At 33.7% G+C, this 27,095-nt stretch overlaps 1 protein-coding gene across 1 annotated transcript; it reads left to right on the forward strand.

The window, feature by feature from the left end:
- Positions 1-6,539: 6,539 nt before the first annotated feature.
- Positions 6,540-14,242, forward strand: RAD51AP2 (RAD51 associated protein 2). Its single transcript, XM_087436429.1, has 4 exons — positions 6,540-8,656; positions 8,858-9,813; positions 10,433-10,516; positions 14,124-14,242. The coding sequence occupies exons 1-4, from the start codon at positions 6,543-6,545 to the stop codon at positions 14,240-14,242; spliced, it is 3,273 nt and encodes a 1,090-aa protein (XP_087292555.1). The 5' UTR covers positions 6,540-6,542.
- The last annotated feature ends 12,853 nt before the right edge of the window (positions 14,243-27,095 follow it).

Genomic DNA, 27,095 nt, shown 5'->3' on the forward strand with positions numbered 1-27,095 from the left:
AACCACTCTCCTGAGGCTGCCTGGATCCTGTTTTTTCAAGACCCAGTTCAATTCTCTCTATGAAGCCTGTCCCTGTCTAGAACTGACTTCATCCTTCTCTGAATTCCTCAGAGTATTTATTCTTAATAGTACTTATTTCATATATTACTCACTTGGTATGTTTTCAACCTAACAATTAAAAAAAATCATTGTCTATTGTATGGAAGTCTCATGCCACACATTGGGAATACAAAGGTTACAAGGTAACTGTTCAAAGTCTCAAAGAGCTAATAATTTAGTGGAGGAGATAGTATATATACAACTAACCATTATATAATGCTATAAGTATTACAATAGATGTCTGAAATGCTACAGGAACATGGATGAAAAATTGATTAGTATGGAGAGGAAAGGGAGTTTTACAGAAAATTATAGCCTCATAGGAATGGAATGAATGAGCACATCCTTCTAGAATCAGCTTTTGGGCACCATTTCTTCCTAGGCATCTTCCCTAAGCTTCCAGATTAGGTTTGGTCCTCTCTTCAGTGCCTGGATATTCCTCTACTGTAGCACTTATCCTATTATATTGCAATAAACTCTATATGTCTGTCTTCCCTACTATACTGTAAATTCCTTGAAAAAAAGACTGTGCCTGGTGCATACTAGATACTCAATATATGTCTTCTGAACTGAACAACAACAACAAGAAAACATGAGTGGGGAATTTCAAGAAGTTTGTGAGGCACAGTGTGAGAGGCCTAGGAGAGGGGAATGAAGTGGCTGGAGATCAGGCTACAAAATAGTCTAGGACAGAGCTGTGAATGGCCTGATTAACTAGGCTATATAATGGGCCATGTATTGTTAGTTATCCCTTTATATGTATATTTCTCGCTAGAATGCATTCTCTAGAGACAAGGATTATATCTTATACGTCATAGTATTTACTTCAGTATCAGGCATGTTCAGCAAATCAAAGGAAAGTTAAATCAAATCACCAGATGAGAGCATCCACTTAAAGTACTTTGAAAACTATGTTATTATTTGGTTGTCAATGATTATTGATTGATAGTAAGAAGTGACTACATTCTGTCCTAGACAATGAGAGAAGCATTCTTTTGGTCCATTATTTTCCCCTGAACTGAACCTATTTCTATTCTGAAATCATAGAACTATCAGCAAATTTAAAATATTGAAATAGTTACTTGTATGTGGTAAATTTTGGATTCTCCACTCATAAAAAAAGTATTAAATGAGATTAAAACAAACTAACATAGTTTTTTTTTTAAATAAAATTTTCACAATATGTCCTGGTATCAACATAGAGTCTGTCGAATTGCCTATCTTTGACCTTAGCCAGACAGATATAAAAAACTCCCTGGCTTGCTACAACTACAATTCTGTAGTGAAAATTGACTTACATAGTAATATATCTGAAGTATTGTAAGATAGAGTTTGATTCAGTCCTGTGCTGGTAACTGTGTAACAACTGGCTTTCTGGAAAAAAAAAAAGAAAAACCCTAATTTGTAGGGTTTGCTGATTTCCGTGATGTAAATACTTCCATCATGGCCCACTCCAAGCTACTCACATGAAATTATTGAAACACATGGTTCGAAGAGATGCTGGCAATTGGTTCATCTGAACCTGTAGTAGCCAGCCCAGCACATTGCTAGTTTTATGTTAATAATAACTATCATAATAAAAAAATTTAATGAACACCTACTTTCATGCCCAACGCTCTTTAAGTGCTTTGCATCATGTATTTCATTTAATTCACAAAACAACCTATGAGGTAGGTTCTACTTTATAATTCCCACTTACAGGAACCTGTAACTCAGAAGAGTTAAGTAATTTGCTCACATTACATAGCTAGAAAGAAGTGGGCCATAGATTCAAACATAGACAATCTGACTCCAGAGCCTATGCACCCAAATCCTATTCTATATTGCTTTCAAGATTAAAAAACATTAAATTATGTTCAGCATAGTTTTCATGTTAAATGTATTTTGTATTTAATGTAAATTATGTAATTCCTTAAAAATTTGAAATAAATGGTAGTTCTATGAATTTGCAATGTCCAGCTAAATATTTATTGTGCAACCAACCAAAACAAAGTGACTAATCTCAGCAGAAACTGCACAAAAGGAGAAAGCAATCTAAGTAACTATGTTTGTGTGATGAAAAAATGATAGACATTTCACTATCTCAAAATCTTGTGAAAGGTTAATTGAAAAGAATTCACAATTATTTTTTAAAAGAGGTATTGTTTGCAGCTGCATGAATTCCAAAATAATACAGACGCTTGCTTTTATTTCAGCAGTAAAGCATCTTTTAATTGATGCAAAAATTTATCAGAACATCAAATAGATGTTGTAAATAGCTGAACATTCCCACTTGGTTTTCCAACACTGAGGGCTCAGGAAAAAGGTGATTTTTGACTAGCTAAACATGCAGAAAATATAATAGTCCATTAATGAGGTAAGATGTAGAAGTAAAAGAATGGGGAGCAGATAAAACTGTGGGTGTCTAAAGATACAAGATGGCTGTAAACTTTGGAGTCACTTCAGAAGACTTTAAGTAAGGCTTGCCATTACACTTTAGGCAAAGAAACCAGCACATGCCCAACACTGAAACTATGAAAGGGCCTTATATATTTATGGCGAGAAGTTTAGTGCTGCAAGAAAGCAAAGTTGTGTTGTGGAGGTAGACACAGGAGCTGAAAAAACAGTTTGAAGATGAACCATGAGGAACTTTGTATGCCAAAATAAAGACTGTATTTTGTTCTGTAAGTATCAAAGAGTCAAAAGAAGTTCTTAAGTAAGGAAGTAACAAAATGGTTAATATTTTAAGAGGAAAAGTCTTGTAGAAGTGTTGGGTAGAAGTTGAGGGAGACTAGTAAAAGATCAGTTTATTACAATATTCTCAGCAAGAGATGGTGAGGGCCTGAAATAAAGCTGAAACATTACGGGTAAAGAATAGAGGATTAATTTCAGGGTCATATTTGATGTAGCATCAACAAGATTTGATGAATATCTAGACAGGGGTTGGATGTTGGAGAAAGACAGTGAAAAAGAGAAAAAGTTAAGAATAACACTAAGAGTTTCTAGTTTAGGAGGCTGAGTAGATAATGATGTTGTTGATGAAGATTGAGAATAAGGAGGTGGTTTACAGTTTAAAGTATTTGCACATACATTGTCTCATTTGAGATTATATTTATTTTATAAATTATCATTATTCCTCTGCTGAAAGGTTAACTGCATATGCAGATATACACAGCATCATGGTTTTCTGAAATATTTTCCCACCTAGTGCTTTTTAGTGACTTGATGAAAAGTGCTATTTGTGTTATTTATAACCATTTTTATTTTAAATATTTTTAGTAAGTGATGATATTTTCCCCTCTAACGCCTTCATTTGGTTTAAATATTTCGTTAGTGGTTCTTATTAAGTATTTAAAATATATTTGTTTATCTTGTCAGTCTGAAAAAAAGTTTTAGGTTTTGAGTATTTATTTACATGATTGATTAAAAGCCATAAAAGAGAAAAACTGCCGTGGCAAATATCTGATCCTACCATGAAACTTAAGTGATGTTAAAACCAGGAATATTTAAAGTCAGCGTTTGGCTTTTACGGTGGTATGGTCTCAAGCAAGTCTCCATTTTAACATATAAAACCAAAACCAAAATAAGAAACTTAAAACACTCTCAAGACACAACTAAATCCATTTGGATTGGTAAAGGTATAGTAACAGTAATATTATTCCATTTTTTCTCATTAAATGAGATACTTAGCATGAGGCACTGGGGATGTGAAAATGAATAAATCTTTGCCCTCATTAACACAGAGTCTAGTGGAGGGAATGTAAACAACTCAATACAATAAGGTGTTTTAAGTATTACAATACAGTTGAAAATAAAGTTCTATAGGAACACAGATGAGGAGGTGAGTAATTATGCCTGGGGATTGGATAGAGAAGATTTCACAGTGGAAGTAACTTTGGGGTAGGATCCTTTAAGGCTGAATAGGAATTTATCAGGTGGTAAAAGAGAAGGAGATTGAGAACATGTATGGAAAGGCAAGCAAATTACAGTCTGAGGTAGGCAGCATGGGGCACATTGCAAAAAAAGACGAAGCTGAAAAAATTAAGGTAGGACCTAGTTGTGAAGATCTGCTGTACCATGCTAAGGACATTGGACTTGAGGCATCCTGAGGTACTTACTGAGCGAATATCTGATTTAACTCTAACAGGGGCTTGTGTCTTATTTTCAATATGGGGTTTATCTCATGAACCCATTCATTCTGATCTGAACTGTAATAAGACACCAAGCTGACAGGAATGACACGTGCTGACCTTAAAGCTCGGTTTGCTGTTGTTAAAGGAGGTAGGAGCTTTCAAAGGAAGGGCAGGTAAAATGATATAGAAAAATGTGGCATTCGAAAGGAGCTTTGAAGAGTAGGTTAGGATTTGAACAAGTTTCATTTTATATTTTGATTGTGATGAGTTGAAGATACAACGTTTTGCATTTCTCACTTATAACTAGTCTATTTTCAAGGTAGCATTTAAAAAATAAAGCAAAAAACACATAAATAGTAGTTTCAATAGGCATTGATTGAAATGATGGTGGTCATTAGGGTAATGTTTAAATAAGTAAGTGCAAGAAAAGACGACTTTTTCTCTTTTCATTGCCATAAGTTTCTTCAGGATAGAAAAAAATAAAAACAATAACCTTATACATTTCTGTATACCTAACAGTGCCCTATACATAGTCTTCAAACAATTGTTTAATTAAATTGAATACTTCTGAATTTTATTTGAATTCTAGTCCTTAAACAATGCATAGTTTTAAAATAACGGTGTAATGGAGATCTAAAACATAGCGTGTTCTTGGGCAAACTAGCAAGATGAAGAAACAGTCAAACGCCAAGTTGCAGATCAATCTAGAACCTCAAAGCTATGGCATTTACTTTACAGATAGAAATCTTGTTCCTAATATCATGTTAGTGCACCAATTTCATCCACCTTAGCTTTGCAAGTCAGTCCTTATGGGCTGATCACAAGCCCAGAACAGATTGCATTAGAATGGGATGTAGAATTGTGGAAACTCTAGGATGAAAAAGCAATGGAACTTAAGATATATAGAAGTAGCACTTTGAGAACTCACTGATGCATACTCTGAACCACTGCCACATTCTTATTTATAGTGTTGATGAAGTGCTTATACTGCAAGGCTTTCTTCAAATTTAAGTAAACATTTCTCTGGAGGAATTTACAAGCTAAAGTAATAGCAAATGCCCAGAATTGGAATTACAATATATCTAGGAGTATTTACAAGACAGGAGGCTGATGAACATCTTATTACCTGAAGTACTATGCCAGTCATATCTTGCCATTTATGCTCCTATGTGTTCTCAGATTAGGATTTCAGTCACATATTATTGTAGTTCTTATAAATTTTTATTGGGGAACATACGACTTAACAACTTTGAAACAATCACCAAGGGGATTGAGGTTTTTTATTTCTGAGCAGTAATTACATATTTCTTAATAAACATGTATATAATAATAATACACGTTTTGAAAATCACTTTCTTCTTTATGATCATGGAATTCATAAGAATCAAAATTGACTGGAAATAAAAAATTATCTGCATTTTTTCAAAGCAGAGGGAAAAGAAAAATAACATTTACAAAATTTATTAGGTATGAGTCAGAACTGTATTATTATTTATGCTTACAATAAATGGAATAGTTGAAACATATAATTTTTATCTTTGAGTAATTTTATCCACAATTATGAGGAAGGAAGTCCCACAGCTCATATGAAAACTATTTTTCTACAGTCATAAAGTGAAGATTAATAATTATCTGGATAATAATTTCCACACACTTTTTCCTGAAATATTCAGATTGTTAACTACTAGTGCTTTCTTCCCCCCAAACACACTTCTTAGTAAGTGGAAATCTGATTTTAAATGCCACTGGGATGATTAAGAGCATTTAAAAAAAAGTTTTTCCAGTCACAGAGATTTGGTGCTTACAAAACTACACGATTTTACTGGACAAGACGCTCGAGAGCAACTGAGGAAAAGGAGAACCCGCTTCTGAGGAAAACACAGAATTTTAGAATTTAAAAAATAAAGCTGTTTCCATTCACAAATTTTAAAAAAAGAGAGATTCTGACTTTTCTTCTTAATTCTACCTGAGGGAAGAAAATATTTAGACCAGCTACAGTCGTGGCATTAGCAGGAGGCGCTAAAAATAGACAAAGTAACGGCCCCAGGCGCTCTGCGCTGTGAGGGAGAAACTGCCCCGGGATCCAGTGGGGTGGGGGCGGGGTGGGGGGTGGGGGCGGGGTGGGGGCAGGGCTGAGGGAGGGGCGGCAGAGGGGCGTAGTCGGGGCGTGTCCAGGGCGGGGATTTCCCTGAGGCTGGGGCGGAGGTCGGAGTCAAGGGGCGTGTCAGGGGCGTAGCCAGGGCGGGTCGGGGGGGGTGGGGCGGAGCCGCCTGAGCCCGCTGAGACTGGAGCCTGGCTGAAACCTCGGACAGATCCCCTGCGTTCGCTGTCATGTCGCTCACGCACCCCACGCCGCGCGTTGCCGAGCTCTGGGAGCCTCCCTCCCCTTTACTGCCTCCTGAGGACCCTGATTCTCAACCACCCAGTAGTAAGCGGCTCCGTCTTGAGGAGCCTGGCGGTGTCTCTGAGGCGGGGTGGAGGCTGCCTTTGGTGCCTCGCTTGTCTGAGGTGGAGAAAGTCTGGGAGTTGTCGCCCAGGCCCTTCACAGTGCCCCGTGTTTCAGCGAATGCGATTTTTGATAACTCCACAGACTCGTGTGTGGAGAGATCAGTCAGTGGGAAGCAGATGCATAATCTGGGATGCCAAAAGAGCAAATCTCAGATGAGGAGTTGTTCGCAGTCTCTTCCCTCACAAAGTTTTGATTCTGGTTTGACGGCTTCCAGAAGGTCTTCTGAATCAGGACCGCACGTCAGAGAGGTTTTCAGCGTGCACTGCGGTGACAGAGCCCAAGCAGCGGCTGGTCAGCTTCTGCCCCACGCCTCTAGACGCGATGTGCATGGAGTTAAAAACGAGGATGGAGAACGATGTTTAGTTCAAGGGAGAGACGATAGTCAGAAAGACAATAGTTATATAAAACAGACAGAAAATCTGTTTTTAGATGTTACCTTCTATAAGGAAAGGAAATCAACATTTCATGAAATTAAGAACAGATGTAAAGCTGACAGAGTTATGCCATCAAATAAGAAAGAAAATAACATTTCAGCATCTACACTAAAAATATCAAAATCTCAAAACCAGCCCAGCACGGAAATTGCCAAACCCAGCTATTTTGGAGATAGCAGCACAATAAGTATCCCTGAGTTCCCAACTGATTTAAATAGCAAAATGTCCTCTGTCTATTTAAAGGAAATAGCAAAGAAAAGGAATGACAAAAATGAGGCATATGTTAGAAATTTCACAAACATTTACTGGTCCCAAAATAGACCTGATGTTAAGAAGCAAAAGTTACAGGATGATAAAAAAATTGTGGATGCAGAAAATGTTTTTTCTGAATGTTCTGAAGGTAACCACCAGTCACTCAGCAACCAAGATATTTGCGTGAAAAAAAAAGACTTGATCAGTTTAAACTACTATAACCACAGTAGTATCAAGTCTGATGTAAGAGACTCTGAAAAGAATTGCACTATAATACTAGAAAATGCAAATTGGAAAGAAGCAGAAACATGCTTGGACAGTTACATATCTACCAGATTGGAAAAATCTCAAAGGTCAAACTGTAATATTAGACATATTTTGAGAAACAGCGAAAATTATTGGATTAGAGATAATTACAAGACTAAACGTGAAAATATGAAAAAAACTGGAGAAAAATGGAATTTGCTACAATTATTAGAAATAGATCTTTTAAGCAAAGAAGATTATTGCAATACAAAAGCCATGAATATACATGAAGAACAATCAAAGCCTCTCATGAGAGGAACATTGGGTAACCAAAAAGCTTTAATAAAATTTTTTTGGTTAAATGGTAAAGGAGAAAACAATAATATACTACAGTCGAGATATACTACACAAAAAAACTGTCACTTAAGCAACACTTTTGAAAGTTGCATCACAGAAATTTTTTATTTCCACAAAAGTATATCAGGAAATCAAAAAGATAACAGTATTTTAACCTGGTATGAAATTTTGAAGCGTCAAAAGCAAATTGATGTTCAAAATCTAATAATTAGGAAGATGAATGTCAATAGAAAGAATATTTTAAGCCTTTATTTACAAACCAATGTTTCAGACCCTCTAAATATCATATTGAAAGCCAACATAGCTTCTTTGCTCAATAACTTTGCTTCTTTAACAAGAATTGAAAATGATTCTAAATTAGAAGAGGGATTTATTTTCAAATGGATAGTGTATTTGAATTATTCAAAAAATATTTTAGTGGAAAATCATACTGTATATCTAGTAAGGACTTTAACTTTTTCAAGATTATTGGAAAATAATATGAAACCTATGTTAGAGAAAAGAAGGCTATTTAAAAATGGACAAGTTTTTGAACAGTCTAAGAAAAAAACCATCAATTCCTTCCGTAAGACAACTAAAAATATGCATTTTCCAATTTTTGAAACATATGAAAAAATTCATGTTTCAATGGACTTTGATGACATGGATGAAATTTCTTTGACAAAAGAAATTATTTACGAGAATAAGAGTTGTCCTGAACAACTCATAAACATGGAAAATTGGGCTCACTGTAGTATTAATACTGTTAAAACACATATTAAGTCTAGTCCTCAACTAATACAGAACAACAGTATATTTATTAATGAAAAATTTTGTGAAATAAATCTGCACAACCAAGATGTCGATACTGAAAGAAAACAGGAGCATAATAAGATCAGTAGCTTTAATTTAAAGTGCATATTTGAAGATTTCTTCAATATTGGGCAACAGGCCATACCGACAAGGCATGACATAAAACATAGTGAACAAACCAATTCCACGATTACAACTCCTGTGCTAAATTTTGGAAACTTGCTAAGCGAAATTGAAGGAAAAAAGCATGACTTAATTTTGAAGGAGGAAGTAAAAGTCACAGCACAAAGTTTAACAAACAGTTGGCAAGTTCATAAAGATATTAAGAAAGAAAAGGAAGAGAAAAATAGTTTTTATTCAATGGATGGCATGTTTTCTACGCAACCAGTTTCATTAATGAGTAAGAAAGTAAATGTGGAAGAAACTAAATATATTAATCAAAATAACATAGCTGACAGAAATGAATATGAGAGTGTTTTGCAAGGAAATGAGTTAGCTAATTTAAAGCATTTTCATCCAAAGAATGACTCTACAGAATTTGTTAATCATCACTTTGAAACTGATTTGAGTGTAGGGAACAATGAATGTTTTCAGGACTTAACTGCCAAGTGTTTATCAACAGAAACTCTGACAATAGTAAAAGATTTTGAAATGAAGAGTAAATTTGATTTAGTACTTGAAGAACTTCGTATGTTTCATGAAATTAGTAGGGAAAATGAAATTCTAAACACTGTGGAAACAAACAATGGGCAAGAAAATTACTTTGGAGAAAATAATGATGTTGAGGAGGTAAAAACAGAGATAAAAAAAGATTTGGAAATGGTTGCAGTCAAGAAAATATGTGCATCTTCTTCGTTCTGTGATACTATAGCAGGTCGTGATATGCATAAAAGACACCAAAGTTTATTTAAATGGAAAACAGTATCCAAAAATCGGAAACAGGAAGTTTCTAATGAATATTGCTGTCCAAGAAAATCAGAGGAAGGATTACTCTATTCTACTTCTGAGGAAGGTATGAAATTAGTTTTAAAATGTTCTTTCTTGGGGCCCGCCCGGTGGTGCAAGTGGTTAAGTGCGCGCGCTCTGCTGCAGCGGCCCAGGGTTCGCTGGTTCAGATCCCAGGCGTGCACCGCCGCACCGCCTGTCAAGCCATGCTGTGGCAGCGTCCCATATAAAGTGGAGGAAGATGGGCATGGATGTTAGCCCAAGGCCAGTCTTCCTCAGCAAAAAAAAAAAAAAAAAAAAAAAGAGGAGGATTGGCAGATGTTAGCTCAGGGCCGATCTTCCTCACACACACACAAAATTGTTCTTTCTCATGATAGAAAAAATTGCTGCTTTTTTTTGTGTATGTAGGCCAAAGATATAATTTTGGCAAAGAAGAAGATAAAGTGTAAGACACTATTTATTGATACACATTATTTTCCTATAAAGGGCTGTTCAAACATTGAATAACATACTGAAGTTGGAGATAACATGTGATGAAACTTTTACAAGGAGGTTTGAAGAGTCCTTCTTCATTTCTAAATATTAGGAGCCAATGGAAAAAATAGTTCTTAAAAAATAATTTGTTTATGGTATTAACATTTTATATAAAAGTTATTTTGCTATAACAGATGGATCTTTATTTTCAGACTGTGAAAAGCCTTCACCTGAAAGACCTGCTTTTTTCTCTGATGAATTTAAAGACAGAAAAATTAGTTATTTACTGAAGGGAGGTAAGAGTTTTGGTTATTTTCTAGAATACCTTCTAAGATGATTATTGCATTCTGCATTTTTAGCATGAGGAAAATATACTTAGGTTGTTAGAAAATAAATACAAAGATTAAATACTTTTTAAACCTTAAAAATTTACTGATGAAAATTCCAATAATTAAAAATTGGTTAAAAATTATAATGCCATTTAGAATACTATTGGGAAATATGCCCTACAAAACTATGTTTAAATATTTGTAGTGATTCATTGCAGTAACTATGTGATAAGATAGGTGTTATATGTGTCTAATATATACATCTGATGTATGTAACATTAATTGGCAAAACCAAGAAGGCATTTATCTAAATTGGATTTGCATTGATGAGATATTACTTCCAATTATATATTTATTATAAATGTTCTCTATCCTTTAAATATTATGAGGACATATATATACATTTTATTTAGTAATTTAAAAATTTAGTATCATTTAGATATATTAACATCATTTATTACTATGGCATTTAAACTTTTGATTACTATTAAAATATAAAACTAGAGGCTGGCCCAGTGGCATAGTGGTTGCGTTTGCGCGCTCTGTGTGTGTGGCCTGGGGTTCACAAGTTCAAATCCCGGGCGTGAACATGTGTGCCGCTGATCAAGCCACGCTGTGGCAGGCGTTCCACATGTGAAATAGGGGAAGATGGGCACAGATGTTAGCTCAGGGCCAAACTTCCTCACCAAAATAAAGAAAGAAAGAATAAAACTAAAGAAAAGTTAAATAACTAACCTTATCCTTTGCCTAAGAGGTCTACAATATCAGAATAAAAAATACATTGTCTAACGTCTATTGTAACTTGTAGCACCAATGGGGATGAGGTAGGGGTAGGATTGAAATTAGGGAAATGTTTTATAAAGGACTAAATTTTCATATGGTCAGAAATTGCTGGTATTACACAACAAGACTAGATCTAGAAGGAATAATGATGTAGGTAAAATATATTTACCAAAACTTCTTCAGTCATGCATCATTTCACAAAACATTTTTCCTGGCTTCTCATCAGTAGGATGCTATCCCCAGTACCTTTATTCAGTCACTTCAGAACTGCCTCTTTTCCTCTTGTCTTAGTTTACAATGAAATAATCTTAAAAATTAATCCATGTCCTTGGAAGACCAAACACCCACAGGTAGTCTTTTCTCCCCTGAATAAAGGGAATAATTGAGGAAATAATGCTCCATGAGACTAAAAGCAGGGTGGCAGACTTAGCCTGGAAAGGATAGGGGTTGTTTCTTCTAGAACAGAAAGAAAGGGAGAAATTGGATTTAGGAACATATTTTGAGATAGAATGGAGGAAGATTTATTCATATTGTCATCATGATTATAATTGTGATAATAAAATGAATATATGAGGAAGATGAAAGTATATGCACAAATTGGAACAGAAATGTTACGTTTGTTGGAAATATCTGAACCCATAATACTCTATTGTACTTTTACAAGGAAAAGTGCCTCATTGTCATGAAATATGAAAAATAATGTGTGTAATGAAATATGAAAAATAATATGGTCAGCCAGAATAATTTAATACTATGTTAGGATAGTTGTCTTGGATTCACTTTCAAAGTGTATAAAAATGGAATGATGTTCCTGAGGCTTGTTAAAGTCCGTAACGTAAGGGAAAAGTTGGAAGATACTGGGAAGTGGGGATGATAAGAAGGGACTAACTCTGCCTGGGTGGAGTGGGTACCTGCTTATGCAGCATGATTTTAAAGGCATTGGGAAACCTTCATTTGTGCTGAAATGTACCCATCCACTTGCCATCATGATGCCTACAATTAAAGTTTCTACTACTAATGTCTCCATTGTATCCTGTCTTCCTGCTCTCTGTGGTGTGAGTAGGCAAGTAGTTTGAAAGTATTTTGAGCATGTTTTATGAGCCAGCCAATGCACCAGGTGCTTTGTGTATCATTTAGCACGGATACGTCCCTAACTTGAATATAATGTGAATCACCTGGGTATCTTGTTAAATGATTCTGATTCTATTGTGGAGTAGGTCCTAAGATTCTGCAGCCCTAACACGCTCCTCGCAAACATAGATGCTGCTAGTCTGTGGGCTGCACGTTGAGTTGCAAGGATTTAGAAAACAATTGAGTTAGTACTATTTCTAAAGACCACTAAGAAATTTCATGACTTTTAACACTGATTTTTAAAATGAACAATTGCTAGTAGTATGCTTGAATGTTTAGAATTTTTAAACAATACAAAGCAATACGTTAATCCAGTGTATAGCAATAATAAAAGGGATCGTAATTTATTTAATAAAAAGACAGGATATCCAAGGAGACAAAGAAGCACATCCTCATAACCACAGTTTAATGATTAAGGGCATACGCTTTGCAAAAGGCCTGCTGTTGATACAATTTTGTTCAGCGATTTCCCACCCATTGCAAAATTACCAGAAGTATCTGTCATATTAGAATATGAAAGAGGAAGCTATACTTTGAAAAAGTAATCAAATAGACTAATCATGGCTTTGTTCTGAAATAATAATCTCATAATGAAGAAGTACACTTAGCATAAATTGCTGAAATTATCTAATTTATAACCAAATCTAGTGTATCAGACATGATCCAACAATTTTATTTAACTTGGACAATTCCTTTTTGTTTAAAAAATCTAGCAATAAATTTTTCTCTTATTTTTTATAATTAACTTTATAATTTTAATATTGAATAAAGTATCATAAACTGATTTATAGCTATTTTTATGTTGTTTTCTCCCTATTTACACGTAGCTAAATTTTGTATTTTATTCCATTACTGTTTGTGTAGATACACAAATTCCGTTTGGTTCAACTTAGTAGAAATCATGCTGTTTACCTTTTGTCAGATTATTAAATCTGGTTAGGTTGATTGCACTATTTTTAGTATAATGTGCTATTATATTAAGGTCATACTAATTCATTAAAGCTTGATTAAAGCTTGATACATTTTTAGCTTTACATATTTACCCCACTGTTTATTTATAAAAAAGCACTCTGAAAGTTGGAGGTATTTTTGTATTTTATTATCGAGTAGTTGATCCTACCTGTCTGGTTGATTAATTTAGGAACAGATATACATTCGTGAAATTTTTTGAACTTTTTTGAAAATGATAGCATGATGTTAAATAAAAACTTCAAAAGCAACAGATGGGATACATTTGTGCGCTATTATTGATAATAATCTCTATTAGAAGCCAAACATAATCATCAGCAGTATAGCCTAGTTGTTTGGCTTCTAATAGAAAAATGACGTGGTCTTTAAAGCCACTACATCAAGTTAACTTTAAAACTTATAAGTTTTGTTGTTGTTGTTAAGTCAGATTGCCTGACTGGAATGCTGATTTTATTAAGTTTCATTAAGTTAAGCTATTTTACACTGGACAATTTACTTAACTTTTTTGTGCTGAGATTTCCACATTTTTAAAATGGAGATAGGATTAAGTGAACTACTGCATTTAAAGCACTTAGCTCAGTGACTCGATGTGTTGCTATTATCATGATTATAAATTAGTAAAAATTTTTAAGCTTAGAAACTATGAGTAATTTTTACTCCCTTATGTACTCTTATTGTCTTATATTTTTAGGTAGCAATTTTTCACATGGAATTTCAAGAATACTACCTCTTAAGACATGCAGTCGACCAATCAGAGTTGGTTTGTCAAGAAAAGCTAAGCTTAAACAACTTCATCCCTATCTGAAATAAATATATTACAAGAACTTGAAAGAAGATATTGGACTTTCATATTTCAAAACATTTCACAACATCTGTAAATCTCTTGTTTCTTTCTTTGGATAAATGGCTTCTTTCTGCTTGGGAGTTTTGGGCTTTCCTTGTTATAAAAAGTATGGAGAGGTTTTTTTGTGTGGGTTTGTGTGTGTGTGAATTATCTAACTACCTTTAAATGTTATAAAATGTTTCATTGATGTTTTCATATCATATTAACAATATACACATTAAAGGCTTTTTATGATCTTATAAAATATGTTAACTTATTATTTTTATGATATATGTATATGATGCTTTTGTGGAGAAGATTGATAGCCTCCATAGTTTTCTCAAAAGGCTCTGGAACTCATAAAAAGGTAATGAACCACTGTTATAATCCGTTCTCCCAATATTTCAAGTGAAAAAATTAGAAGTGCAAGAGGAATGGGTAAGTTTTTCAAGATCACAAAGTTAGTGTCAGGATTGGGATAGAGGCACTCTCCTCTACAGCATTCTTTCCCACTTTTCTCTGCATTCACTTTCTAGTTTTTATTTCCCTCTCCAGAATCTGTCTTTGGCCCCAGAGCAGAATTATGACCATATTGTTAATACCTACTATTAATTTATTCACTCATAGAATAAATATATTTTAATATTCTTACTATCGTGTGAGGCTCAGTGATAGAATACAGAAGACGTGTACAAGACTTTGCCTTAGGGAGCTTACTCTCTATGCTTGAGATTGGCTTAGAAATGTAGGATATACATAATTTAAAGGTAACCATCAGTTAAGAATAATACTTTTCAAAACACCAGATAGAGAATTCACAATAAAATGGTCTATTTAGCAAACAGTCAGGAAAAAAGGAAGCATCAAGAAAACATAAAAAACAGAAAGCATATAATGACAGAAGGAAGACTAAATCTAGCAATTCACAAAATAAATGTGATTGGATTAAATTATCCTATTACAAGCCAAGGTTCTCAGACACACTAAAAACCATTTCAAATTCAGCTCTATTCATTAATTTCCAACCCCACCATGTACTTTCCAGCTTCAATTTCCTGCTCTAGTTTCTTTCTCTCACAGAACTCTTCACCTGCTCACACACTATATAATTTATACCTTGCTAGAATGCAAGCCTTTTGGAGGTAGGATTCTTTACCCTCCCCCATTAATATATCCCATGCCTAAAATGGTACCTGCCCCTTTAAGTACCCATAAAATATTATTTGAGTGAATGAATGAATGAATTTCTACCCCTGCTCATAATAACTAGGTCTTTTTGAATTCTTAATAGCTTTAAGACCTTGGGCAAGTCCTCATTTCTAAAAAGGGGGTAATGGCTGCATGTTACTGTGATGCTGAAAGCTATGCCACTGGTATTTCAAATGCTAGCAGGGTCATCCATGGTGGACAAGTTTTGGTGGAGCTTCCAGATTAAGACTAGGAAGAAGGACCTGGCCACCCACTTCCGAAAAAATTGACCATAAAAACCCTATGAATAGGAGTGGAGCATTGTCTGATACAGTGACAGGAGAGCGGATGGTGCAAAAAGATTGGGCAGGGTTCCACTCTGCTGTACACAACGTCATTAGGAGTCAGAATGGACTTGACAGCACTAACAACAAAAAATATCTCATGGGATCATCGTGAGAATTAAATGAGTTAACACATGTTATGTATTTAAAACAGCTCTGATATATAACTACTCAATAATGAGTAACAATTTACTGATACACAGTAACTACTCAATAATTAATAACTATTTAGAATGTCCGACTTTTTCTTTATTTTCCTCTTCCTTCTTTTTATTATTATAAGCCCCATGTTGGATTTTTCTTTTATCTTTATACTGGGCAAATCTCATCACAATCAAGTTTTGTCTTCACAAACCTTGGTCCTTTTCCCTGTTCTCTGTTGTTGTGTGTGAGTAGTGAATTCTGATCTCATATCTATTTCTTGAGGGCAAATTTATGTACTTCCAGTCTTACTCCTAATCTTTAAGAGGCTTTTAGAGATGCTTTCATTCTTTCTGTAATAAATGATATATAAACTTCCAACCACTACTAGTTCTTTCATACTCTGAACTGACTTTGTGATAAGTTTAAACTTCCAGCACATACTGTACTGCTGACAGTGGTTTTCTATGCCACTGCCCCATTACTTCTTTGATCTATAGTGCTTTTTCAATTAAAGAAATTGGGGAAGATTACACCTCCCCAAATGTAAAACTTGCTCCTGCTGGTGTCATTTCTCAAGCACCCCTTCCCCCAATATTTCTTCCCCCAGAACACATAGACACACACAAACAGACATTACCTTCCCCCTCCTACCTAGTTCTGTGAGTTCTTGTCTCTAGAATTAGAAAGTTGAAGGATAGGAGGGTAATAACATTTTAGCTCTTACGTTTTTGTGTCTTCTTAGCCAGGTTTGGAGAGGCTGCATTGGGGGCTGTGGTAGAGACATTTTAAATCAAAATCCATCCTCTTTCCACCTTGTACTTTTTATCTTTGTTCTTAAAATGTAAAAGTTGAATGCTTTCAGATAGAAGGAAAATATTCAAAGGATGAAAAGCCACTTTAAAAAATACTTGCTTTTATTTGACCTTAGACTAAATCTCTGTCTTACTTCAGTTTAAAGTAACAAGCTTTTGGATGCGTAACAGTACGCGTGAGAAGAGAAGCATGGCCTTATACTAAATCAACTTGAAAAAGTTATGTTGATAGTCAGTACCTTAAGTATGCAAACCTCTGAGTTAATGTTATTCACTTAACCTTATTTACTTAAGCAAAATGGAAAACAAAATATGTACTGAAGTGGATCTTTAGTTCCATCTAAATTACCATATAAAAGAATATTAACAGAGTCGGCCATTATTTTGGGAAGATTTTTTTAATAACACAGACATTACACATTTACATAGATGTATAATAGTTTGTGGCAGAGTTTATACCACTAAAAAAATTATCTTTTGGGCTAAGGGTACCAGGATATAAGAGTATCAGAAGGGTTCCAAATTATATTTTCCGACTTTGTTGTAAAATATATCATTGTTTGAAACTATCCTTGCCAGATATTCCTATTTCATTTTTTTTTTTTAAAGCACAGGCACATGCTATAACAGCAAATTCAGAAGAAACAGTGATTAAACTATTCCACCTATTCAAGCTGTGGGCAAAAGAATAAACTCATGATCTAAAAGTCTCTGTAATTATGTTTCTGTAATTTAATAAATTTTGTAATTTTGGAGTACATGTAATTTAAAAAAAAAAAAGAAGTCTTGCAGACCTGTTCCCTGAACTTGAGTCATATCTGCCTCCTCAGCATCCCTACTGTGACATCTACTAGGCATCTCAAACCGAGCATGCCCCAAACTGAGCTCCTGATATTTCCCCCCAAACTCCTCCTCCCACAGAGTTTTTCATTTCAATGAATGGTAACTCCATTCTTTCAACTACTCAGGTTAGAAAATCTTGGAGTCATCCTTGACACCTCTTTTTTCCTCACAACCCACAGCTGGCCCATCAGCAAATCCTGCTGGTTTTAGCTTCTCTTGCCAGGATGATTGCAGTAGAGTCCTAACTGGTCTCCCTGCTTTAGTATTTGTTCCCCTTCTGTCTATTCCGAACATATCAGCTAGAATGATTCTTTAAAACACATCATAGCACATCACAGCTCTGCTCAAAACCTTCTGAAAGCTTTCCATCTCACTCAGAGAAAAAGTTGAAATTCTTACTTTGATGTGTAAGGCTATATGATCTGACCTTCTCTTAATTCCTTATATTCCTTTCTACTATTTTCCCCTTGTTCATTCTGCTGAAACCATACCTGTCTTGCTGTTCATTGGATACATCAGGAATGTCCCTGCCTCAGGGACACTTGCTTTCTTTTCCTGGAATGCTTGTTCCTAAGATATCTGTACAGTGTCCCCTACACTCCCTTCCTTAGAACTTTACTCGAATAACACCTTGTTAGTGTGGCTTTTTCTTCTTGCCAGCATTCATATGCTCCTTCCCTGCTTTTATCTTTTCCTCCTTAATACTTCACTATCAACATACTATGTATTTTACTTATTTATCTTGTTTATTGTCTGCTTTCCCCACTAGATTTTAAACTCCTTGGTGGTAAAGGTTTTGCCCATTTTGTTATTGCTGTATCTCCAGTGCCTAGGATGCTGCTTGACATAATGAGTATTCAATGAATGTTAGTTGAATGCAAGAATGAACAACTTGAACATGAGTAGGTATGTCTTAAATGTATCACGCTGATTAAACTTTTCTTCTTGAGGCATACAGTTCTCTGCCCTCCTGGAATTTAAAGGTCTCTTCCCTCGTGGCTATTCTTTGTTACGTTTTCTCCTTGAGCCCAGATGTGAAAACGAAGCTGGGATTTAGATCAGTTACTATGTAACTTTCTTCAGAAATTCAGCTGCTTAACTTGTCAGAATTTTAAATCTTTTTTTTAATGATGAGAAAAATAAGGTAAAGTAATATATAGCATGTATGATTTTAAAATAATTTTGAAAACTAAGTTATAAAAATGCTTCTCAAAAATCAATGTCCTATCTCTTATCCCATTTAAAATCTTTATAAATAAAGTCAGTGTAATAAATTTAAATTTTTAAATTACTTATTCCCTTTGTGTTAGTAAAAAATGGCTATTAGGGTACGCCAACCTTTTATTTATTTTTGCCTTTTTACTTCTATATTTACCCTTTAAATAATCTTTTAAATTTTATTTATTTTTCAAAAATTAATATCTAGACATGGTACAAAATGCAAAGGATTAAAAAGAAAAAAGAAACAGTAAATATAAGTACCCCCTTCCTCTTTGACACTCAGCTATACAATTTTCCTCGATGGAGGAAACATAATAGTTCCTTGTCCCTACATAGTTCTATGAAACAGTATTTTATTATTAATATGCATATAAGGTGTTTTTAGTTGTTGCCTATTTTCCGCCTACACTTTTTACAGAATACTTAATAAATTCAGTAACTTATGCATTTCAACATATTAAAAATTTAAGATTAAAGACAAAAATTTTTGTAATGCTAAAGAAACTGAAACTTGAAAAGTCAAATAGGTTTAGCGAATCTGACATTTTGATTAAAATTACATTAATTTTTAAAGCAACTTTAGAAATTCTGATTTTTAACTTTTAAAAATATTCTTAACACTACTTTAACATAATCTTCATATTTCAATAAATATAATTTTATTGACCTGCTTAGTTACATAGTCCATATGTCTCCTTCTTAAAAAATCTTTGCCATTGATTCTGCTGCCTGGCTAATTGCCATTCCAATTTCTCTCCTTTATTTCACTTCTCTTCATCCCGTAGTTCTAATTCCCACACAATTCTTTTGTAAGCTTCCACCTACATGTACACATATCCCTTCTCTACTCTCCTCACAATTCTTTTTCTCTCTTTGCCCTGCCCTGCCTCCTGTCACCAGAAAGAACACTCAAAGTCACTGAGGACTTCGGCCATTTTCAGTTTACATTTTCTTTTATTTCTTTGCATTGCTAGTGGCTTTCCATCCTTGAAACCTTCACTTTGTGATAATACACTACCTCTTATTTATCTGACCATACTATTTCTTTTACTTTCTGATTCTTAGATATAAGCAAACTCCAAAGTTTAGTCTCTGGACTTTTGTCTTTTACTTCTGCATTGTATTCCTTAGAAATCTCATTGATTTTCATGGGATCATCTACTATACCAAATTTATGGTTTTGGCACCAAATTATATCTTTCTCAAATTCTAATTTCAATCGTGTAACAGTAATTAAAAAAAAACTAGTATTCATTGAATGCATGCTATGAGTCAGGAGATATTCTAAGCTCTTTCTATATATTAAATCATTTAATCCTTAAATAGTCAGACACTGTTTCTATCTCTGTTTTACATTGTGAATTTAAAGGTCATAAAGTATTAATTGGTCTAAGGTCTAAGGTCATAAAGTATTAATTGGTCTAAGGTCTAAGGTCAAAAAGTATTAATTGGCAGAATCGGAATTCAAACCCAGGCAGTCTGCCTCAGGGCAAAGCTCTTAACCACTACTGTATACTGCTTTAGTTTCCACATTGCTACAGGTCGTAACTTCAACTCACTCTATCTAAAATCTTATCGGTCATCATTCACTCTCCTACCTGACCTTTATTCCTCACTATCAAATCCTGTTGCTTCCTTCTCCTAAAGAGTTTTCTGACCTATTCATCCTTTTCCATTCTTTCGAGCCTCTATAATGTGACCTGACTTAATGAAACTTTCCGGATGACTACCCCACAGCTTCCCTACAACTAAACTAGTCTAATAATGCTTCACTTTCTAAACTAATTTTTTCCCATTTTGCTCGTAGTCTTTCCTCTCCTAAGGCATTTTCCTCTTTTATTTATTTAAATCTTACCCATCCTTAAACTACAACCTCTATGATGCTTTCTTCAATTACTTGAACATTTTATGATTACCACATCCCATGAATAACAATAGTGCTTCCTTTTTAAATTCACTCATAAAACACTTTGCATACCTCTCTGTATTATCTCTCTACCTAACTAAGCTTGTGCATAGGCATCACTTAAAAAACTTCTTTGTAGTCTCTAAAGCACTTGATCAGCATCTTGTACTCAAAAATGTTGATTGATTATACGCTGAATATTAATATGACATTTATTTCATGATTTCTTATGCTTAGCTTTCTATTTTTAATGGTAAATCTACTAAGTTCACAGCCTTTTTTGGTTTGCGGAAGAGAATATAGCTAAATCCAGTGGAGCTTTCGGCATATTTTTGTCTTTGGCTCTTTGTTGCTTATCCCATCTCCCTCGGTATTTGGGCCAGCTTCAAAGCAGAACCCAAGTTTTTCCTCACAAGGCTTGTATAAAATGCCTTTTAATATGACTAACATCTACTAAAATTGATTTACACAATTATTTTTTATTCTTTGATAATATTGATTTTCCACAAAATTTTATGAAATTATTTATATGTACTTTCATCTATAGGCAAAAATAAATGTTTTATAAAATTATTTTTCCTTGTCTTTTAAAGTTTGCTTCACAAAATAATACCTCACATATCTATTGCTATTCTAAATGCTACACTTGGCGTGATTATCCTCATCATTACTGTCATCATCATTATGAACCATCAAGTGCCTTTATGAGCAGGATAACTTGCTATAGGACATATGGAATTAGTGTCAATAATCAAAATATATTGATTATTACTACTTGTAGTAACAGTTTCCACATTGCTACTTGTTTGCAATGGGGCAAAACCAAGGGTTCTTTCCTAGCCGCTGTGTTCTGATCACTTCAGTAGCATGTTGCTCAAACATTTTATATACTTTCACAAAATTTCTTTGCACATCTCAAATATCCTCCTTTTTTCCAATATGATAAACTGCAAACTTATTGACAGAAAATTTTAATTTGCACGAGGCAGAGTAGTATAGACCTTAGCTCAATGTGTACTTTTGAAGTGCATACTGATTTATTTCTCTAAAAGTTGACTTAATTCACACATATTTTTCAACTTTTTATTTAATAATAAAAACTTTTTTTTTAACAGGAAAGAAATTTATTGAAGTATAGATATTTTGGTTAGAACGCCACAAAGTTGGAGTTGGATCTAGGAATATTTTTGAAGGTTATGAATACAAAAGAAAAGAAGTTTGGAAGTAGTTACAAAGAAATAAAATGTAACAGCATCAATAATTCATAAATATATAATGTAATAAAGTTGTATAGAGCTGAAAATGTGATAAAGAGATATAATGCTCTCACACTAGATTAAACTCTTGTTAAGAAATGAGAGAGCATAGTTTTATAAACTATTAACATTTTTATAATACTAACTTTAAAAAAAATTAATAGGCTTTATTTCTTAGAGTGGTTTTAAATTTACAGAAAAATTGAATAGAAAGTAGAGAGAGTTCCCATCTACTACCCCCTACCCCCCCATACCAGTTTCCTCTATTATTAACATCTTGTATTGATGTGGTACATATGGTACAATTGTTGAACCGATATTGATACATTATGATTAACTAAAGCTCATAGTTTATATTAGTGAATACTCTATGTATTGTATGGTTCTATGAGTTTTGCCAAAGGCATGGTCATGTATCCACTGTTACAGTATCATATATAATAGTTTCACTGCCCTAAAAATTCCCTCTGCTCCACCGCTTTATCCCTCTTCACTCCTCTGCCCCCAACTCCTGACAACCACTTATCTTTTTACTGTATTTATAGTTTTACCTTTTACAGAATGTCGTAGAGTTAGAATCACATATTTGCAGACTGGCTTCTTTCACTTAGTGATATGCATTTTAGATGCCTATAATCTTAACTTTTCTAGTGAGGGATCTTCTCCTAGTAGAAGACTTCAGTCCCAAATGTTTTAGGCCTTCATCTTCTATTATTATATATATTTTTAGAGAAAGAGACAATAATTATAGTTCATTTTAAATTGTGGCTGTGTCCACTTATCAACTTCTGAAAATTTTTCTCATCGATTTTCCTTACAGAGATTCTTCAAAGGAACTACAATGTCAGCATTGGCAAAAGCTTCCCTTTGAACAGAGACATTTCAAAGCATTTTAAGCTGTGATAAAATGACTCCAAAGGAGGTTTTAACGCTATTTCGCTAGCAACAGCTACACTCAGGAGCCAAAATGCACCGTAGACTAAATGGTCAACATTAAGATGGTGCTGTAAAAGTCTATGCTAGTCTTGGAAATTTTCTAGTAAGTGGAAATCTAAAGTACTAACCAATATAAGGGAATATTTTAACATGTTACTCTAGTGATATCTTGTATAATGCACGCCCTATGATGTGCTGCGTGGACATGAGAATATTGTTAGTAATTCCAATTCTGTGACCACACGAATGTTAATAACCATCAAGTATTTATTTAGACTCAGTAAATGTCTAGCAGTTTGCCAAGTACTTTGTGGGATGTGCTTGTATATATCATGGTTCCTGATTTAGAGAGTACACAAATTTAGTTGACAAAATCTAGGAGGCAAAACCCATTAAATAATTAAAAGAATAGTTAGGAGATTTGAGATTACATTCTGACTCTCTGCATAACCTTGAATATGTCATGTAGCCTCATTGGCTTTCAGATGTTTCCTCATTTGGCATATTGTAATAACTAAAATAACTTCTGATACTCTGTTGTTCTGCAAATGAAATACCCTGTGGATTGGAAATAATAAATGGAAATAAAAGAGGTAATACCAAGAAAGAAAGACATTAAATGTAAATAACAAAGAGTGTGTAATATTTTTACATATTTTAGCAACTTTTATTTGCTATTGAAGGATGATGAACAAGGAATAAAATTAGGGTAGTTATCATTATTTATCTTTAATGTATGACAAATAGGAAGTATCTGATGTGTTTCCTAACTCATTCATTTATTCATTTATTTATGCCCTCAACAAACATTTATTGAAAGCATATCATGAGTCTGGAACTGAACAAATGACCTCATTTCTATAAATTCTCTTATTTATAAAACTCAGATCATATCACTCATTATTCTTTCTACACAGCAGCCATCATTTTAAGGGAAACTACCCATGGAATGGTTTCCATGGAATGGTTTGGGCCTGTCTAACTTATAAGGAACTCTCTCTTAAATTCATTCCTATTCTAGATCAATAATATAGGATGAACCATAAAAATGGTTGCTTATATTTTCTGAAGTCTGTTATAAAGACAATCCTGTGGATGTGACCTATTTTCCACACCTGGAAAAAAAGAAAAGAAGTTTTAATAGCCCTAATATTTGTGATTATGGGGACTTGGGGAGAGGAGTAGGGATTGTTTGATTGATTTTCATGGTACTAACATTTGAGATAGTATACCTGAAGTGTGTGGCACAGCTCTTGGTACATAGCAAGCATATGTATAGCTTGCTATAATAAATAATAGCAAGCTATTATTTTTATTAATACTTTAGAAAGGAGCTTTCTTATCCCTTATAGATTATAAATAAAATTACAGATATGGTCCCCTGCCCTAAAGAATCCCATCTATGAAGTGTGGGCTGAGGAATATTTACCTTTATGCTTTGAAGTCTCTATTGTATGTTTTGAATATTTACTTTTTAGAATAGTTACTTTGTTAAGGCACAATTCAAACACTAGATAAGTTTGGGCCAATTTATTTTAATAAGTGTAATGTACTGTGCCAAGTCTCATGGAAATCCTTTTACTGTAAACAAATTATTAAAAAGGAAATAGCAGTATTTTATTGTAGTAACATTTACATAACACAAATTTACTATTTTAATAATTTTTAATTATATGGCTCAGTGGCATGAAGTACATTCACATTGTTGTATATAGCACTGTTGAACTTCATTTTATTTAAAAAATACATTTTGCTCAGTATTCCTTTTTTATCACAAGTGACATCATAAATACATAATAACAGAAGGGAGAAAACTCTCACTTTGCAACTCTTTCTAGTTTTTGACTCAAACTGATTTTATGGTAGAATTCTTAGCTATGGCTAACACATTCCTATGTGTCTTTGAAAACTGCTTGGGAATTTGTTAGAACTTGGATGTAAAGTTCCTTTGCTTAACAGCTTTTTCTTACAAAGATAGTACATCAAGGAGAAAGGTTTTAAATTGGGATATAATTATGAAAGTAACAGATTATACTTGAAGTGCAATTAAATTTACAAAATAGTAATCTTTAGGCATAGAAAAATATTGCATATTGGTAAATTTGGAAGAAAGCATGAAATATTGTTAGATTAAAATAGGTAAAACACACTATTCAGTTGAATAAAATCTCCTTGAGGATTTGATATATAAAAAGCACTTGGTAAGCATTGTGGGATTGCAAAGATAGATGAGATATGGAGTTTTAATCTAATTGGAGGGAAAAACATATTGACAGGTAATACAGAACAGAGTGAACAATCTGAGTGCTATGGGGGTGCAGAAATTTGAAAGATTGATTCTGGCTAGGGAGGGAGAATTTATATAAAACATGGAGAACTGAAGCTAAATCTTAAGATTTTTAATAGTTATAGATTAGATCAGGGCGGGGGAAGATTCCTTTCAGAACAGCAGGAAGATGAGCAATTTAGTTTAGCTGGAGATTTATAAATTTGTTAATGGTACAGTTTTCATTTTATTATTTTTTATACAGAATCATGGGGGATTATAGATTAAAAAGGAAATATATTGAAGGACTTAATTCTCTACTTATAGTGAAAAATTGTTCCTTATTTCATAATCTGAAGTCCCTTTTAATTTTGAAAATTTGATTTGTGTTCAATAAAACAGAAGATTAATAGAGGCTTTCTGAGATAAGAAAGCAGTATACTGAAATTCTAGAATTTAGAATGAACTAATGTTTAGTATTTCACACATTATAGCCCTGATAAAGAATAATGAATGCTCTCATTTTCTAGTGATTCATATGCCTTTGGAGAAATTCTTTCTCTAAACCTTCTATGCTGAGGGTAATTCAAGGGTAAGGCATGCTACTCAAGCTCCTTCTTTCCTTCTTTTTTTCTTTCCTTCCTTTTTTCCTAAGTATCTCTTCTTTCTATCATGATTCAGTTTCTTCAAAGGTTTTACCTTTGTTTTTTTTTCATGTTCTCACTTTCCCAAATAACATTCCTTTTCTAAAACACCCATAGCTCCCACATCTACTATTATAATGTTCCTGATGGAAACTGTTTGTCCATGGAATCAAAACTTTTAGGACTGAAAGGGACCTCATGATCAATACTTCCGTGGTAGTATAAGATTATTACCCTCAACTGTTATTATACACTTTACTGGACTGTCAACCTTACTAAACCATGAGGTCATTGATAGTAAGGGTTTAAATTTTGTCTCTGAATTACCTTACCCCTAAGTACTCAATAATTATTTGAGGAGTGCAAGATGAATGTTTATTTTAGACATCTCTCTTTAGGATATCTTTTTCTCCTTTGCTGTCCTATTATAAGAAGTCAGAAAATTTAACTTTTATCTCTTAAACTCCTCCTAATTTTCATTACCATATTTGTTTGCAGAACTGTAGCTAGTTTATCATTATCATCCTTATGCATATTTGCACAGTTTTTAAAAAGTTTACAGTGCTTTCTGTATTTTGCCTCATTAAATCCTCTCGCCAATCCTTTATCATCCCCATTCCAGACAATGAAATTAATATTTAGATTAAGTGACTTTTTCAAGTAAGCAGATTGTAAGACTTCAGATCCTAACATAGTACCTGGCACATAGTAAATTCTTGTTGAATGAAATGAGGGCTAATGTTCTTCCCATCGACTTCATTACTGCTACCTGCTTTCATATTGCTTTTCTTCTTTTCTTCCTTTTCATTTTTCTCTGAGTACTACAGTACACAAGACATCACGCTAACTCCTGAGTATTCAATGAATATAAAACATGGTTGCTCTCATGAGGCTGATGGACTGGCTGGGGAGACACAGGAATCATACATTAAAAAGTTAAATAAAAAGAAAAGTTTATTCTCATTTTTCTTAAATCTTATAGGGAAGAAGTAGAAAGGAAGAAATCCAAAAAACTAGAGATATTTATCTATCCTTAGTGCATAATATCTTAATTAATCTTTTCAATGTTAAAAGCATTTCTTCATGTTTACAATTATATTCATGAAACTGTATTTTGAATTTTCATAATTTAGAGAATTGGCTTAAATGAAAACCATTTTAATGGAAAAGTTAAATTTAATTTCCTTAATTAAAATATTTATTTTTTTATATTAAACATTAAAAAGAGGCATGGCATGACATTAAGTGATGTTAAGGTTTATGGGTTCTTGATGAGCAAA

The sequence above is a fragment of the Ceratotherium simum genome, chromosome 11 (assembly GCF_057802395.1).
Source record: "Ceratotherium simum simum isolate JZ-2026a chromosome 11, ASM5780239v1, whole genome shotgun sequence".
Taxonomy (NCBI): Eukaryota; Metazoa; Chordata; class Mammalia; order Perissodactyla; family Rhinocerotidae; genus Ceratotherium; species Ceratotherium simum.